The sequence below is a fragment of the Mya arenaria genome, chromosome 13, assembly GCF_026914265.1.
Source record: "Mya arenaria isolate MELC-2E11 chromosome 13, ASM2691426v1".
Classification (NCBI taxonomy): Eukaryota; Metazoa; Mollusca; class Bivalvia; order Myida; family Myidae; genus Mya; species Mya arenaria.
In genome coordinates, this window is record NC_069134.1 from 56,437,491 (window position 1) to 56,454,424 (window position 16,934).

At 33.8% G+C, this 16,934-nt stretch overlaps 1 protein-coding gene across 4 annotated transcripts; it reads left to right on the top strand.

Moving 5' to 3' along the window:
- The first annotated feature begins 9,248 nt into the window (after positions 1-9,248).
- On the top strand, positions 9,249-16,654 carry LOC128214484 (uncharacterized). 4 transcript variants are annotated; one of them, XM_052920972.1, is made up of 7 exons: positions 9,249-9,413; positions 11,660-11,771; positions 12,273-12,465; positions 13,341-13,444; positions 13,725-13,849; positions 14,020-14,161; positions 14,928-16,654. In XM_052920972.1, the coding sequence occupies exons 2-7, from the start codon at positions 11,704-11,706 to the stop codon at positions 15,163-15,165; spliced, it is 870 nt and encodes a 289-aa protein (XP_052776932.1). In that variant the 5' UTR covers positions 9,249-9,413; positions 11,660-11,703; the 3' UTR covers positions 15,166-16,654. The 4 variants fall into 4 exon arrangements, with proteins under 4 accessions (XP_052776932.1, XP_052776935.1, XP_052776934.1 ...); XM_052920975.1 differs by lacking the exon at positions 11,660-11,771 and having other exon boundaries at positions 9,252-9,413; XM_052920974.1 differs by lacking the exons at positions 9,249-9,413; positions 11,660-11,771 and adding an exon at positions 9,444-9,623.
- The last annotated feature ends 280 nt before the right edge of the window (positions 16,655-16,934 follow it).

Below are 16,934 nucleotides of genomic sequence, written 5' to 3' on the forward strand. Positions count from 1 at the left end.
GTTTTGAAAGTATTATTATAGGAATGGACCCTAAATGGCCTTGAGCCAATAAACAAATACACAGGAAATTGGCCCGTACTGTGACATCAGTGCAATTAGCAGGATATGCACAACAGGGGATTATCATGTCAACCATTTTTTTAACTAGGCCTTTAAACATTACAGCTTCCATAATAGTAATTGGCTGGAACAAGCACAAAAATAACAAAATCCATATTAGTAATTGGCTAGACCGCGTTTTAATCAATATCTTAAACATAACATCATAAATACAAATACTACTTGGCTAGTACGAATCAACCTCCACAACAGCGTAAACATTACAGCATTCAAAATAGTAATTAGCTTGTTCGAGTTAACCTTCACAGCATAAACATAACTTTATTCATAATTATTTGCTAGTACTAGTTAATTTAGCATAATAGATATCATACATGTATATACTATGTGTCTAGTACGAGGTTACCTATATTTCATAAGCTTTATATCATCCATAATTGTAAGTGGCTTGTACCAGCCAAGGCATAGACATTATAACATCCATAACACTTGCCTCTAGTTAATCTCAATAGAATAAACAGTTTAACATCGATGATACTTAATCATATGCGATCTACTAGACTTGTAAGTATGTAACACTGCCTTATGTGTATTTGTGAATATGACAAAATTATACAGGTTTTTCGAAACATGAATTCATCAGTCATGGTCCACATGTGTTCTGGTTGTTATCCTCTGCGCCATGGAATGCATATAGTAGTTTGTTCACTTGTTATATCTGAACCAATACAACATGCGGGCGCCCCTTTATAGTATGATTTTTATTCAACAACGGTACTTCCGCTTTGAGACATATACCTGATGACAAAGCATGATAGCGAAATGCAAGGCACAACGATCCTGAATAACTCAGACGTCCACATGAGTGTACGTCCCCCAACGTGTGTCTCTGACGACGAAACATGACGCCCAATAGAAGAGACATACATATCGCGAGGTACTTCTACCTTCGCATGAGTGTTCGTCCGCAAGTTGTGTCTCCTGACGTTTTGCCGATTTCTTTGTGACCAATTTGTTCTTGGATCACAGAGGTATAGCTTTGGTCATTGACAGACTTTCCCAATCTATACATGTGTTGTTTTATTAATATTAGAGCAATATAGCATTACATACATTAAAAAGCATGAATAGAATAAACATTTACAATAAAAACTCGCTATGTCGACCGTTTCTCATTATTCTGGTAATGTCGATGTTTTTATCGAATATGTTTGGTTAAGTGAGACATTATTTGTGTGTCGGTTTCGTCGGATCTTCGTTATCTCGAAGTATTTCCAGAGGTCCCAACGACTTTGGCTTACTTTGTTTCGACTAAACCGATGATTTAGTTTAGTATATGTAAGGCCTTAGAAATGAAATGTTGTTAAACAAGGACTTCGTAAAATGTTTGGCTACGATGTCTGTCCCAAAAATTCCATTATATTTACTTGTATATGAAAAAAATTAATTGATTATGACAATTCATCTTGACACTAATTTCTCATGGCCCTTATAAACATTAATAGAACAAAGCAGTTTACCAAAGTAAAATACAGGTCCGCCCGAAATGTTGTCTTTGGGTGCCTTTGCGGTGTTGCCTTAACTATACGCGGGTTAAAGATGCACTATTAGTCCCAATTAAGATTTAAAACAATCAATACAATTGTTTTAATATACCAAAAACGATTAATGTCTGTCGAAAACAATGGTGCTTATAAAGGATATCGAGTTTAATTTGATTTTTTTCGTTTTCAGCTTTTAAATAAACGGCTATAATATTGTTATCAGTAAATAATAGTTTCCTGAAATGCATTCTTTAGTAAGAAGTTTAGGGCTACTCACTCAAAATGTATGTTTGTCATACTTGTGTTTGTATTGATTTTGAATAAGAGTGTCACTTTAACAAAAAGAGAAAATTCCGTCGTACGGTCTTAGGATTAGGTCAATTTCTCGGAAAATAATGTTGGTTTAAGTGAAAAAACGTTAGAAAAATGTTCATAACATCGGCGTTCATTGGCCAATTGTATGAACATTGATTAGCTCTTAATTATTTAGTTGAATCGCATTAGTAACGCTATTCAAAGATTGTGGACTTCAAAGACAATATTTGAGCGTATATAAACATTCTTTTTGCTGAAGGTTCTAAGCCGTCAGAGTCTTAGTTTTAACACTCCTAATGATAAGCAACGCATTATTTCGTAATGATAAAACAAACCGTAAAATCTGCATTTGACTAACCATAAACGATTCCGTTTAAAATAATTGTCTTTGGAACCAAAATGTTGGACATTTTCCCTTAAACAGATAATAAGTTTCGTGGTGATTACTTCAATTTTGATATAGGTATTTGCTTTTTTGTAACCAGGAAGAGCATTTAAAGCAATATTGTCCCGATTATACTTCCTAGTTAGTTGTTCACCAAAAAACACTATGTTATTGTCTAGAGAGTTTGTAACATTTTTGACAAAAGATGTTTATATTGATGAAAACAATTTCGTTTCAACGCAAACGGAACTTATACAAATCTTTGATATAATTATTCCTTCGTAGCAATTGCTCTACTTCTTAAAGCATCCCGGCAGTATGTTTGACTCTAAAAAATATCGTACCCGAAAACTTAATTGTTAATTTTTGTTTGATTGTTTGCTTTTCCCACCCACTTTTGTACTGTGGAAGGTCCTTAATAGCAATGTTGGGTTATATTGTGCATTGATAGATTTTGAATAACAGTTTATGCGTATTGTGATTGATTAAAAGGACGTTTAAATCGTTTAACCTACACAATAAGAATTCATCGGTGGTTAATACATGGTTGCGTCATCGTTATACCACGGCGGGGAATCCACGTGACCAAATGGTAGGTTTCAGTGCAAGATGGCGTCACCAAAACGCTCGACTCGAGCCGAAAATCAAGGCAATACATATAATTATAAAAGTTTCTTTATTTTTTAACATAGCCTATCATATGCCCACCTACCTAGTGTGTATTAGCATATCCATGTTTTCCTTGAAACTTTAACCATTCTCGAGAACACTTCTGCAATGATTCCAAAATGTACGAAATCCGACTGGTAGGTTACAGTTCCATTTATCATTTTGGCTCGGATTTAGCAGAAAATGAGGTTGTAATTTGGGAAAATCGCAAAAAAACACTTAAGTTTTGTTTAAACATAACAGGCATATGCATTTGGCAACGAATATTTTAATGATTTTAAAAGATATGAGCACGAAAAGAAAATGATAGGTTGCAGCTCCGATTTTTGAAGAGATAGGTTGCAGTTCCATATAAAGGTTGTCGTCTGGACTGCAAATTATGTAATGTGATTGTATCACTGATATTGTATACAAGCATGGAGGAATTGAAATGTGACAAACTGTTTTTATTTTTATGAATTAAAGATATATATATATAGGATTATTGAATAATATCACGTTTAATATATAAATAAATGTTAAACATCCTGATATTATATACACGTCGTGTATATAATATCAGGATGTTTAACATTTTTATTTATTTACTGCCGATATATTATTATGTGAAGTTTTATGGATACAACTTTTCTCCCACCTCAGATAAGTACATCCAATAATTTAACCATGCTAGATATTCTTATCTTGCCCACGGGCAAAGATAAAATGCCCATATGGAACTCCTTTTTAATGGTCACCACATTGCAATTACCTCCCTTGTTGAAGACTGTTGTCTGTAGCATCATGGAAACCTTGTCTTGTGGCAATATTTAGAATGCTAGTTAATTATTTCTCGCTTCGAATGTCACCATAAAACAGTTTTCACGCACCATTCAAGAAATAATGGTTCACTCTCCTTAGGACTATTTAAAGACCGATTTTACTATTGATTTAATCAGAATCACTGCGCGCATATCCATGACAACCACGAATTATCTCATATCCATACGCAATTATTTTCACTATGCACAAAAGAGTTCCAGCAAAAAACTCATTTTTACTTAATTATTTTTAACTGAGGTGGGAGAAAAAGCATCTACCATAGCCGCTCGCGTAAGAAAGGGTAAACTTCGTTTCCGCAAAACACCCTACGCTCGGGTCGGAATGAACCTATCTTACACTCTCGGCCATGGAAGAAACTTATAATCTTTATCCTGATCAAGTGTTAAAGATTTCTTTAGTTGAAGTTACCTTTAGGTTAACACAAGGTTTAATAAATAAAAAATACCAATCACTTGTTTGGTATTTGTTCATTTAAACAAAGGTGGCCTCAATTGGTCCGAAGTTGTTCAACACGGCGCATTAATCGAAAGCGAACTCTTCAATATCTTACATCATATTTTTTTCTAGTACTGATATTAAGTCAGGTAATGCATGTTCATGACACGGAAGGATTATAACAGCGACGAATATTGTTTTATAATTAAACAATGGAGGAATAAACTAGGTTTAAACCACATCATCCTGCGATTAAACAATATTTTTACATATAAAATGCATGTTGACATTGAAAACCAGTCGAGTTTAATTCGTTGATCTTGTTCAAACGCAAGTAACAAAGTTAAACGTTATACTTAACTAAAATAACAAACATTGCCTTTCATGAGTTCTGCTTACATGAACTGGTGACCAAATATCATTTGTTGTAATTGTTTTTTTAAACAGAAGATCTTTTACCGTATGCTTAAAAAAAACGGTTCTGCGTTTATGACAACATTTACAGAAGGACAACGTTGGGCTGTTACAATAGGTTCAAACGTTACCAAAACACATTTACGTGCTCTTCAAAAAAGACAAAGTCCATGTGAACATTTCCTTGTTGGAATAAGGAATGGATCTAATGGTACAAGAAATTTTCCTTCTCATTGTGTCATTTCGAATTTGATGAATTTGACATTTGTAGCATCTTGACTTTGACAATGGGGCCATCTTTTCGAGAAATGTTCTAAAACATCGTAACAGAATTTAATACTGAGCGCGTGTCCGAAATTAAGTGAAATTCAATTTGTTAATGTAAAGAAATCATAGAATAATATTTAAAGCCAGGCTACTTGTTTAAAATAATATTTCGTAACAACCGCAAATTGAACATTCGAAAAAGCGATCGTACTATACCATCGTTGATTAGTGGCCCTTATATGGAAAGTTCAATCATCATCAATTGTGCATTCATTGTTAGCGTATATTATGAGTTATGTATACAGATTGTAAACAATATTCGACGATATTAGTACTTTTTATATAAATTAAGTACCAAAAAATATTTATCATAGCACATCCTTTAGTCCTAATTTCAAAAAGAACAACATTGATATATTGAAGTATGATGACTTCAGACGATAGATATAAGTTTGTAATTTTGGATAGCTAGTGATTATAATTTATCATTTTGTTTAAGATTTGTATAATAACATTATAACAGTTGTGTGTTCAAAGCGCCATTAAGATATAACTTTATTTTGATATCAATGTAATTTTGCAATCTATTTGTTGTAAAAAATGGGGTGCTTCTTGTTTCTAATTGAATGTTGCATAGGCTTCGATCCTTGTGTTTTAAATACAACATATATGTAATATATTTCTGATCATGTTATGCTGTGTCCCTCGTATAGTTTCTATTTTGCTTTGCCCATCTGTTTAAAATAAAAATAAATCTGCTTGGCGCGTTGCTGTTTTCCAAAAAAGCGTATGTTTAGATACTTTATAATTTAGTACAATGAAGAAGTTTGTAATAGAAAACAAGTATTTTCCTGAAACCGAAAACGCAGGGGAAAAAATTAGCGCCTTGATACCATCAGATCTTTCAGACTGTTGCAGTTATCAGAAGATATTATCAAGGTACAATTTATTGCAATGGTTGAACGAACATACTTAATGTGACTAGCAGAAAACACGGTATTTCTACTTAATGAGACTTAAGTAGATTGCAGTAAATCTTTTAGCATTCACAAGTCGGGTTTTTTTTGCGTTTTCAGCTTATAAATAAAAGGCTAAAATGTATGTTTGTTATACATGTGTTTGTATTGATTTTGATTAAGAGTGTCACTTTAACAAAAAGAGATAATTTCGTCGTAAGGTCTTAGGATTAGGTCAATTTCTCAACATACATTGTTCTTGAGTTCAGTACCTCAAATTAAATTAACGTAGTAAATAACCGCCGTATGGATAAAAATATCAATGCTGAATCGCCATAGATGTCGACGTCCATTTTGGTAGTCAACTTGATAAAACATTTTCAAAAAGCATAAACGACTTTTACTACTGCAATTTCATAATTATAATGTAAGTGAAGGGTCACAAATTCACACATATTTAATTGTTGTTTTTCTGAAAGAAATAATTTAACGTCGTTATCGTCAGAAATTAAATGTTGGTTTAAGTGAAAACTGCTCATGACATCGGCTTTCATTGGCCGATTCTGAGAAAGTTGATTAGCTCTCAATGAAGTGTTTGTTTAAAAACCATCGATTGTGGTACCAACCAAACCGGGTCTTTCGCGATGGTGCTCAAATATGTGACGCGTCATGAGATTTTTGGCCCGAAACCGATAGCCTCGATTTCGAGAAAAACGTGCGCAAAGTTGAAGCGTAAAAAATAAGAAAGTAATGAAGTTTTTATCGTAAAATCAACCATTAAACAATTTGTCACCCTAGATTGTTCAGTCAAATATATTCTTTAAAGTGTAATGTTCATAGAAATAGTGTTTTTAACCACTTTCTTTCGTATTGTTTATTACTTTGGGTGTTATCTCCCGTAGTTGTCATGAGCTATTTTAACCCAAATTTGAGGATGTAGGTCAAGCTGAACCAAAGACATTTGCATCAAATTAGGAATTTGTTGGTAAGTAGAATTATTTTCGTTGTTTAAGCATATGATTTTACAAATGTGTATATCTTTAATGTAATGCAATATATTCTAAATTCGGTCAAATGGATGGAAATTATACTGAGTCGGACAAGTTTTAAATTTTATTAATTCTTCTAGTATTTCATCTCACATGGTTTCGAGCGGGCGGACGCACCTTAAAGAGTGGTGCATAAAACACATGTTTTGCCTTTACAAAAATGATATTGTAAAAGGAAAGCTGCCAAATGAAATTTGAGTTTACAAAACGTATACTAGAATTGTTTCATTACATTTCAAGTTTCTGTGCTCACTTTCATCCATCAATAAAGTTCATTGTGAAACTCAAATAAATAACTGCATTGACTTGATCAATATAAGCGCATTTCATTTTTTTACAGCAACATGATAAATACGAACATTATCAGTAATCAATAGCCACGTTCATACAAAACTGTATGTTTATCGGGACTGAATCCATTTAACATGCACAAATGAATTCATTTGCGCTGCATGGTCTTTTCATATTTTTCGAAAATGCAAATTATTCCTTTTCAACATTTCAAAACAAAACAGCTACTGTATTATATACGGCGTTGTTTGAGTAATGATAAATCCATTCGTTTACTTTAAGAAATAAAGTTTTTTAAGTGTACCTCAAGGGGAAAACAATGTCAAGTCTATTGTTGGTAAGAATGCGGCATTTTAGAATGAAATTTGTAAAGGAAAACACTTTATATTCAGGATCAGTATATAAAACATCTGTCTTTAAGTAAAGTCAATAAGACACATGATTCAAACAGTTCAATAGTCTTATAATGCAATATAGACGGACGTATAATAAACCATGTATTAAACTTGCACATTATTATCAGAATAGATAAAGGTACAAAACAATTTTAATCAGTTATGTATCAATAACACTATAAGATATGATAATATATTCATGCATCAATGTTTCAGCTAATTACTAACATGGCGAACCAGGACTACAAGCGTTTATAAATTATTGTTCTAAAAGTATACAAAATAGTTCATAAGGGCCTATTTTAAGCCTTCTAAAAGTCCCCCCCCCAACAAAAAAAATACAAAAAAACACACACACAAATACACACACACACACACACACACACACACACACAAATAGGTGTTTAGTACACAATCTCTGAGTAGTAGTTTTGAAGGTTTTATTATAGAAATGGACTGTAAATGGCCATCAGCCATTAAACAATTACACAGGAATTGGCCCCTACTGTGATACCAGTTCAATTAGCAGCAAATGCACAGCGTGGGATTGTCATGCCCAACATTCCTTCAACTAGGCATTTAACAATATAAAGAAACTGCTTTTAGAAGGCATGTTGACATGTTTAGTGTAAATGGCATAAACTCCTCCCTTAGTAAGTTTGAATAAACTACATATGTATGTCTTAGGCTATGTTAAGGTTCACACTGCAAATACTTGATACATCTTAAAGGGACTCGCTCATGTTTTGGCAATTACACTTAAATTTATTGCATCTGGAAACAATTATTATGATTATGACCATTTTACTGTTATACACATTGTTTAAGTAGGGAGCAAACCAAGATCGGTACAGTCAAGGAAAAAGTAGAAAATCGATACTTTATCCACTCGCCCATAGGGACTAATTCTAATCTCACAAAAATTTAAACCTTTTTTAAAAACATGGGTTGATTGACACTAGCAATCACATACCAGTAAGTAACGCTATTCAAAAATTGTAGACTTTAAAGACAGTATTTGAAAATATATTAACATTATTTTTGTTGAAGGTATCAAGCCTTCAGTATCTAAGTTTTAACACTCATAATAATAAGCCATGCTTTATTTTGTAATATTAAAACAATCCGTAAAATGTGCATTTTACAAACTTCTTTTCGGAACAAAAAAGTTGGACATTTTCCCTTAAGCTGAATTTAAGTTTCTTTCTGGTGATTACTTCAATTTTAAGACAGGTTTCTGCTTATATTTACAAATTTATTCTTGTTTTTTTTACATGATATCACCAAAAAGACAAACAGCATTATAAATTATTGTTTAGATGGTATGTTCATTGTTGACAAAAGAAGTTTATATTGTTGCAAAAAAAATCCTTTCAATGTAAACGGAACTTATACAAACCTTTGATAAAGTCTTCTTTCGTAAAATTTGCTCTACTTCTTTAAACATTCCGGAAGTATGTTTTACATTTAAATCTATCGTACCAACAAACTTAATTGTTCAGGGTTAGGTTGTGTGCCTACCCCACCCACTTTTGTACTGTGGGATGTCCTTAAATACTTAAAGCAATTTTGGTTGACATTGTGCTTTGAAAGATTTTGAATATCAGTTTATGCGTATTGTGATTGATGCTATGAACGTTCAGATCGTTTCACTCAATAAGACTGCATTAGTGATTAATACAGTTGCGTCATCGTTCTACGGCTGATTAAATTTCGCAATTCATTTTTTGAAAACGTTTAGATGATTGAGCTGGTTACTTCATCAATATGCAGGACAAAGCAGCATTCATTATATCCTAGAGACGAAGCGGGTAAGTTCCTTGTGGTATGCTGTGTAAATTTCGTATGGATTGTTTTCTTGTTTTGTGTGAATCTCGTGGAAATAATTTGTTTTGAACTCTATTTTTCTGAAATTTACGAATTGGATGGAATCGCGAATTTATGGCGCTCAATAAATGTACGCGTAAATAATAAATGCAGTGTAACGTATATATGCTGGTGGACGTTTCATCAAGATTCCTGTGAGTTAATTTGTACGTAGTATATATTTTTAACTGTGCATCACTGTGTCATGCCGGCTATTGTTGGAACTAGTGAACCGAAAACCCACTTTTAGAAAGCTCCTTAAATCTATAACAAATATGCGGATGCCGAGAGGTTTGACGTATCTTGAAATGATTGATGAAACGATAATTTCGATAAGAAAACAGTTGAAGATTTTGCTGTACATTTGAATTAAATGAACTTGTACAATCAAGTTGCATTTAAGTTGACTTGAAGTATTGTGTTCTGAATTAAGTCACAAAGACTCTAGACGACTCCTAAAACATCTTCATTGTACAAATGTCATCCAATCACACCTTCTATCCCATTCTTCTATAGCAATTTTGATCTAAAATCTAATTTTACTTGTTTTAAAATATATGTCCCTAAATGGCGGAATATACCATTTCGAAACTCGTTTTGCTGCATATTTGATTTTGTTCTTATAAATGTTGACTATGCTATAAACCACAACTATATAAGGTCTGGGATTGTTAAGATAGAAGCCTGGCACACATGTGGTTGACTTGAGTAGCTGAGTTATTTTTCTCAAAGGAAGGGCAACATACCTTAAATTGCGGATTGAAAAAACGTAAAGTAGATGGGCGAAAATGAAATAATCTGCCACTTGGCGAGACAAAATGCACAAAGTGACAGTGTAAAATCGCAAAAATGTCGTGTATTTTTGCCCTGCCATTTAGCGTATTTTTGCCTCCCTACTTGACGTACATTCGTCCGAATATTTCGCCTATTTGGGCATTTATCCCTGCAATAAGGCGCAAAAATGAAAACGTGCTGCTTTCGTTTTTGACTTTCGGATTGATAAGGCGAAATTGAACCGAGTGGCGGTATGAAACTGCGAAAATAATTAATTAATGCGAAGTGACGAAAAGACAAATGGCCCAAAGTTAAGCGACGAAGGGGCGAACAAAATGTGCGAGGAAGAAATGCGCCGTAATATTTTTTTCGCTCGGTAAATTTGTACATTTTCGCCTTGCCACTTTGCGCATGTTCGCAAAAAAATGCAAAAACACAAATTAGCAAATAAAATCCGTACTATTCATCATTATTACAATGTATTCATTCATCCCTTCATGCCGAAGTAACAAAATACCATTCATATAACCTTTGATTTTTGATAAAAGAGCCTCTAAGTGTAAACATCTATTAAAGCGACCGCTCAAGTAATTTTGAATAGTGGATCGTTCAATGGATTGTATTGTTCAATGGCCATTTCCTGAAAACGGGTTGATTAAGGAAGTTGCACATGTAAGGATTTTCTGAAAACGAGTCGATTGAGCTAGTTGCACATGTAAGGATTTTCTGAAAACGGGTCGATTGAGCAAGTTGCACATGTAAGGATTTTCTGAAAACGGGTCGATTGAGCAAGTTGCACATGTGAGGATTTTATGAATCGTTTGCTATTTTTGTAAGATATTGGATGTTTTAAAACAAATGGATAATTTAAATATTAGGACTTCAATGATGATGTAAACTGTCAATAAATCAGGGGCGTAGCCAGCGTTACGCACTTACCCATTTGCGTAACATCAATTTGAAGAATGAAAATAATAATGGACCAAATTGCATCAAAGTCGAGGGCTAAGCGAAAAATTGATATGAGATTAAAATGAAGATCAGATAAGGTCAACATACGTTGCTTCTATGTGCTTGATAGCTTTCTGAGCCTAAATCAATCAATTGGTAACTACAAATCCAGCGGCCTCAAACATATAAATCGCTCAAAATACACCTCAGAGCTCAACATGGTAGTTCCATTTTCCATTTTTCCCTGAGGAGACCCCCGAGCCCACCATCGGCTACAGGGATATTCCCCCGCCCACCCCTTCGTGCGTATCATTCAGTCAAGCCTGGCTACGCCTCTGATAATTAGTAATTGTAGGGACAAGTAGGCGGTTATGGCTGTACAATCTTGTTTAATATGTATGTGAAAAACTACAGAAACAAGCTCATTAGTCAAAAGTTTAAACATGAACTCCGTTTAATGGCACAGGGTAAACGCCAAAGACAAAGAACACAGTCAAGAAAATCACAAACATGAAACATGGAACAACAGCTCAAAAATCCACAAACAACACAGTGCATATATACTATAAAACAAATAGGTATGTTTATCAAGGGTGATTAGGTAGCGCCTTGGAACGGTCAGTAAAATGTAAATTTATTGGGGGTTATACCGGTTTATGTGTAAAAACCTCACTTTTATTCGAACAATCCTGAATAACGTAAAGACGTAAAAGGTTATCAAAGTGTGCATTAACTTGAGAAGACTTGATTAAACAAATTATATTAATAATTACTAATCGATAACCCCCCATTATACTCTTGTATCACTGACCATTCCAAGATGGTAATCCCATCTATATTGGTTATGTTTTTCGAAGCGTGTGTGATCTTTTTGTGTTTGTATTTGTGTATCTGGTGTTTATACGTTTGTGTCTCTTGTCATTGTCGTTGTGGCACTTGCCTAGAGAAAACAATTTAAACATCAATCGTCTCCGAAAAAGCATTCCAAGCATTACAGTTATTGTTAAATTGGAAAAAAAGATTATGATTAGCACCTTTCAGTACCCTTTATTAATATTATTTTTTTGTATCTTTTAAAGTAGACATCCAAACATGACACGGCTTTTCATCATGCATATTTTGATCTACACGATGGTCAACCAGGCCCTAGGTATGCAGGCTGACGTGAAAACGACCTTAAGACATATGGCCAGGAGAAATGCGCGTTTTGTGGATCGCATTCAAAATCTCCATAGTGACTCAGGCAATCGACAAAGACGAGCAGCCACTCAGGTCATCAATCACTAAATCTCATTATTAACTTTTCTAGTACGGAAAAGTTGAACTGATCATGTTAATTTAACAACTGTGACTTCATTTGAGAAAATGTAGCGGTAAAAGTGGCATAATCACTATTGCATAGTTTGGATATTATTAGAATTCTTGATTTATTTTAAATAAAATGTCAAATATTATACTTGTACAAAATAGTACCCATTTGTCTGTTTAAATTTGGATTTTGATGAACATATGGATTGCTCCTCAGGACTCTTTTTCGCAAATGACATCACTATCAATGTATGTTAATAATGCATTAAATATGGTAGGGACCATATAAAAAAACTTGTATAAATCAATTAGTATATTCAGTTATTCCCAAGCTTTAAGTTAATCTAGCACTGGCAAAAGTTATTTTTTTCTTTTTTTAATATTTGTAAACGATTTAAACAAAAAGAAATAGCATCCGTAATTAAATAATTTCAGCCGTGTGAGAGGGGTTTTGGTAAATGTATATGAAAAACAACAACAACGGTGTGTGGATGCCACGTCATAAATGCTACGTCGGAAGGCAATAGTTTGCTTTAAATGAAGACTTTAATCAAAGATAACTATACCATCTATTGATCATATTAAATGACGCAGTCTACGCCGCTTCCATAGCCCCGCCTTTGATCTTTTACTAGGGTTTGATAGTGTTTAGTTTCTTCGAATAACCTTTTAACAAAACCGCCGCCTGATGGGGCTGATTTGGATCAACTTATTTCGAGCAGTATAATACGTAGCAATATTGTTTGAAGATTCGATAAAAACGGAAATATGTTTGCATTTAAGTTTTGAGTTAATTGTGTATTATGCAATGTTGTAATGGAAACACTTTACTCTCTCAGAGCTGCGAACTGACTGACATTGCAGACAGATTGGCGACATGCGTATCTGCCACAGCTGCTATTAATAACTCAACTGTTGACCTACTTTCGAGTATTTGTGGAAAGTATGATTTGTTTTGTGCAAAAAGAAATCGATATAGAAAAAAGAGTAAAAAACATCTACCCAAAAGCGTAAAAGTTAAATGTACTCTTATGATGGAAATTAGATAAAATACAGAAAGCTTGAATCAATATTTGCGACTAAAATATTGGCGCAATTGTCGACAAAATAAACCTTTTTAGTTTTACAGTAAATAACTCCCATTGTTTGTTTAGCAAATACATAGTGTTACCATATATCTATTTAATCATAATGTTAACTCTAAGATAATATACTTGTTTCAGCGTCGAGTGTAACATACAATGTTTCACGGACGCTGTTGGGGACTGCTATCAGACGGACCAGAACTTCTATTTTGACCCAAGCTTGGTCAAAATGGAGTATAGAGCCATGTGCGCCAACACGGAACGTAAGGCAATATCCGAGATATGTTTAAAATTTATCTAAATAAATTTTGATTGGAGCGTTTGATATTATTTGTTTGAAAAACAGAAATTGAATCATACTCGTATTTCATTCTTTTTACAGCATCTATGTTTTCTTTGTTTTGATATACAATCTGCAGTCTGAATTTTGCAGTAACTACTGGAATGTTTACCGACTGTGTCTCTCAACTCTTCCTTGACCAGTGCTTTTTTGATATGAGTACGACCCTTGCAAGTGCTGTTACAACTTATTATGCTCAACAAAACTATGCTTCCTATAAGCAATTGTTCTGCAGGTAAATTACGAATACTGTTTAATATATTGAGTTCATGTATGAGAAAGCAATCCATTGATGATTTGTATCAATACAGCATATATAATTAAAGTGACTAGACTCCAGATGGTTCCAAAATCGGCAATTTACAATATTTTCTCAAAACAAGACTAGAATTGTCAATACGAGCTAGAATGAGGCCGATAATTCATCAGTTTACATGATAAAATGAATATATTGTCGCTATCTCAGCTGAGTTGACACGTTTAAAAATAGCACACAATGGTTTCTCACTTTATAGTGAGAATATTAAGCATATTAATGTCTCGTGATAAGTACAGATACATATACCGACGCTATTTTCATTTCAACTGGGATTTACGTGGTCGACAGACCCAGTTATGTTCGAATTGGAAAAATACGCAAAAACTTCGAAAGATATATGTGTCGTAAGCGATGTGATACATCAGTACTTACGATTCAATGCGTAGTACACAACGACATCAATTTTATGTATTTTTAACGATTTTCATTTGTTTTGCTGTTGTATCATCTGTTGTCCAGTCTCTTTAATGTGTATGCTAATATGATCAATATGTTTTTTCGGAAAATTAAATGTGAATACTGATTTTTAAATTAGAAAAAATGATAAATGTCCGAGACAAGTCAGATCTTTGAAAATTGGTAGCCACCTATTAAAACTTGTTTGTGTATTTTAAGGGGTCATTATATGTAAAGTAATGCTGTTAGCTTCTGAAATTGCCTTACGGTGCATGTTTTGTTACAGTGCATTCTCTACTTATGCCTCCTGCTTGAACGTCCAAGCTTCCGGAAGCTGCTCGTCCGAAGAGGCTAAGTTTGCAAAAGATTTTATGTTGGCATCAACCCAGTATGCAGGCTGTGGAGATCAGACCCACGTCTTCTACACAACATATGCAGGCGATCTTAAATGTAGGGCAAGCCAATACTTCCCAAACATCTTCATAACACATCTAGTGGCAATAGGTGTTCGTCTATGGGGATAATGTTACCTGTCCACATCGTAAGAGAATTGAAAACTAAACGAGTGTGAAAAGTCGAATGAAAATTTTAACTTGTTAATCAAATAAAGCATAGAGTGTTTCTTACAGCAATGACTCTTGTTTGAAATAACATATTTTAACATCCCAGTAAAAAAGGATTTTAAAAAGCGATCGTACTTTACTATTATTGATAAGTGCCACCTATAACTATAGTTCAATCATCATCAGCCGTGCTTCTTTACTGTATTTATTGTTTGTGTATATTATATATTGCTCATACAGCTTTACAAAAACAACATTTGACGAAATTATCTAAGACAAAATTATGTTATTGTATAGCGTGAATCAATTATAATGTGTAAAAAAAATATTGACTTATATTAGTTACGATGACATTGGAAAATATTCTCTTAAGTTGTAAGTTTTGTAAGGATATCGTCTATATGCTTTAATCCGTGTGATATATACAAAACACTTATGAAATCTCTATTTCTGGCAATGCGATGCTGACTGTCTCTCATAGAGTGTCTATAAGTCTTTGAACCCGTGATATTAAACACAAAATTTATGTAATCTCTATTTATGGCCATGTGGTGCTGACTGTCTCTCATAGAGTGTCTATAAGTCTTTGAACCCGTGATATTAAACACAGAATTTATGTAATCTCTATTTCTGGCCATGTGGTGCTGTCAGTGTCTCATAGAGTGTCTATAAGGCTTTGAACCCGTGATATTAAACACAGAATTTATGTAATCTCTATTTCTGGCCATGTGGTGTTGTCAGTGTCTCATAGAGTGTCTATAAGGCTTTGAACCCGTGATATTAAACACAAAATTTATGTAATCATTATTTCTGGCCATGTGGTGCTGTCAGTGTCTCATAGAGTGTCTATAAGGCTTTGAACCCGTGATATTAAACACAAAATTTATGTAATCTCTATTTCTGGCCATGTGGTGCTGTCAGTGTCTCACAGACTGTCTATCAGGCTTTGAACCCGTGATATTAAACACAAAATTTATGTAATCTCTATTTCTGGCCATGTGGTGCTGTCAGTGTCTCATAGAGTGTCTATAAGGCTTTGAAGCCGTGATATTAAACACAAAATTTATGTAAACTCTATTTCTGGCCATGTGGTGCTGTCAGTGTCTCATAGAGTGTCTATAAGGCTTTGAACCCGTGATATTAAACACAAAATTTATGTAATCTCTATTTCTGGCCATGTGGTGCTGTCAGTGTCTCATAGAGTGTCTATCAGGCTTTGATCCGTACGTTTTTTAAAACAATATTTATATTTTGTAATATCTATTACTTGTCATGTGATGCTGTGAGTGTCTCGTAGAGTGTGCAATACGCTTCGATCCTCGTTTAATCATTAATAATATGTGTTTGCTTGGCTTGTTGATGTTGTTTCAAATAATTGAATGTGTAAACGTTTTACAATAAAGCAGCTTGTAAGAGAGGACCTGTATTGTGCTGAAATAAAATACGTTAAAGAAAAATATAAGGGATATTATTATTATTTTCGCTTGACCTTGGTACATTCAGGTCATTGAGATGATGGTGGTCATCAGAAGATAGGGTCAATCCGGGCTCCGCCACAGTCCAAAAGATGATTGTAAAGGACAAGCATTTCATCCATTGTTTACACTTATTACAATTTATCGCAACAGTAACAAATATATACGAATTGTTTGGGTGTTAAGGAGTTTAACAATTATCGAGAATGTTGATTTAATAAAAGCTTTGCTGGGATGTTAAGCAATATGTGAAGA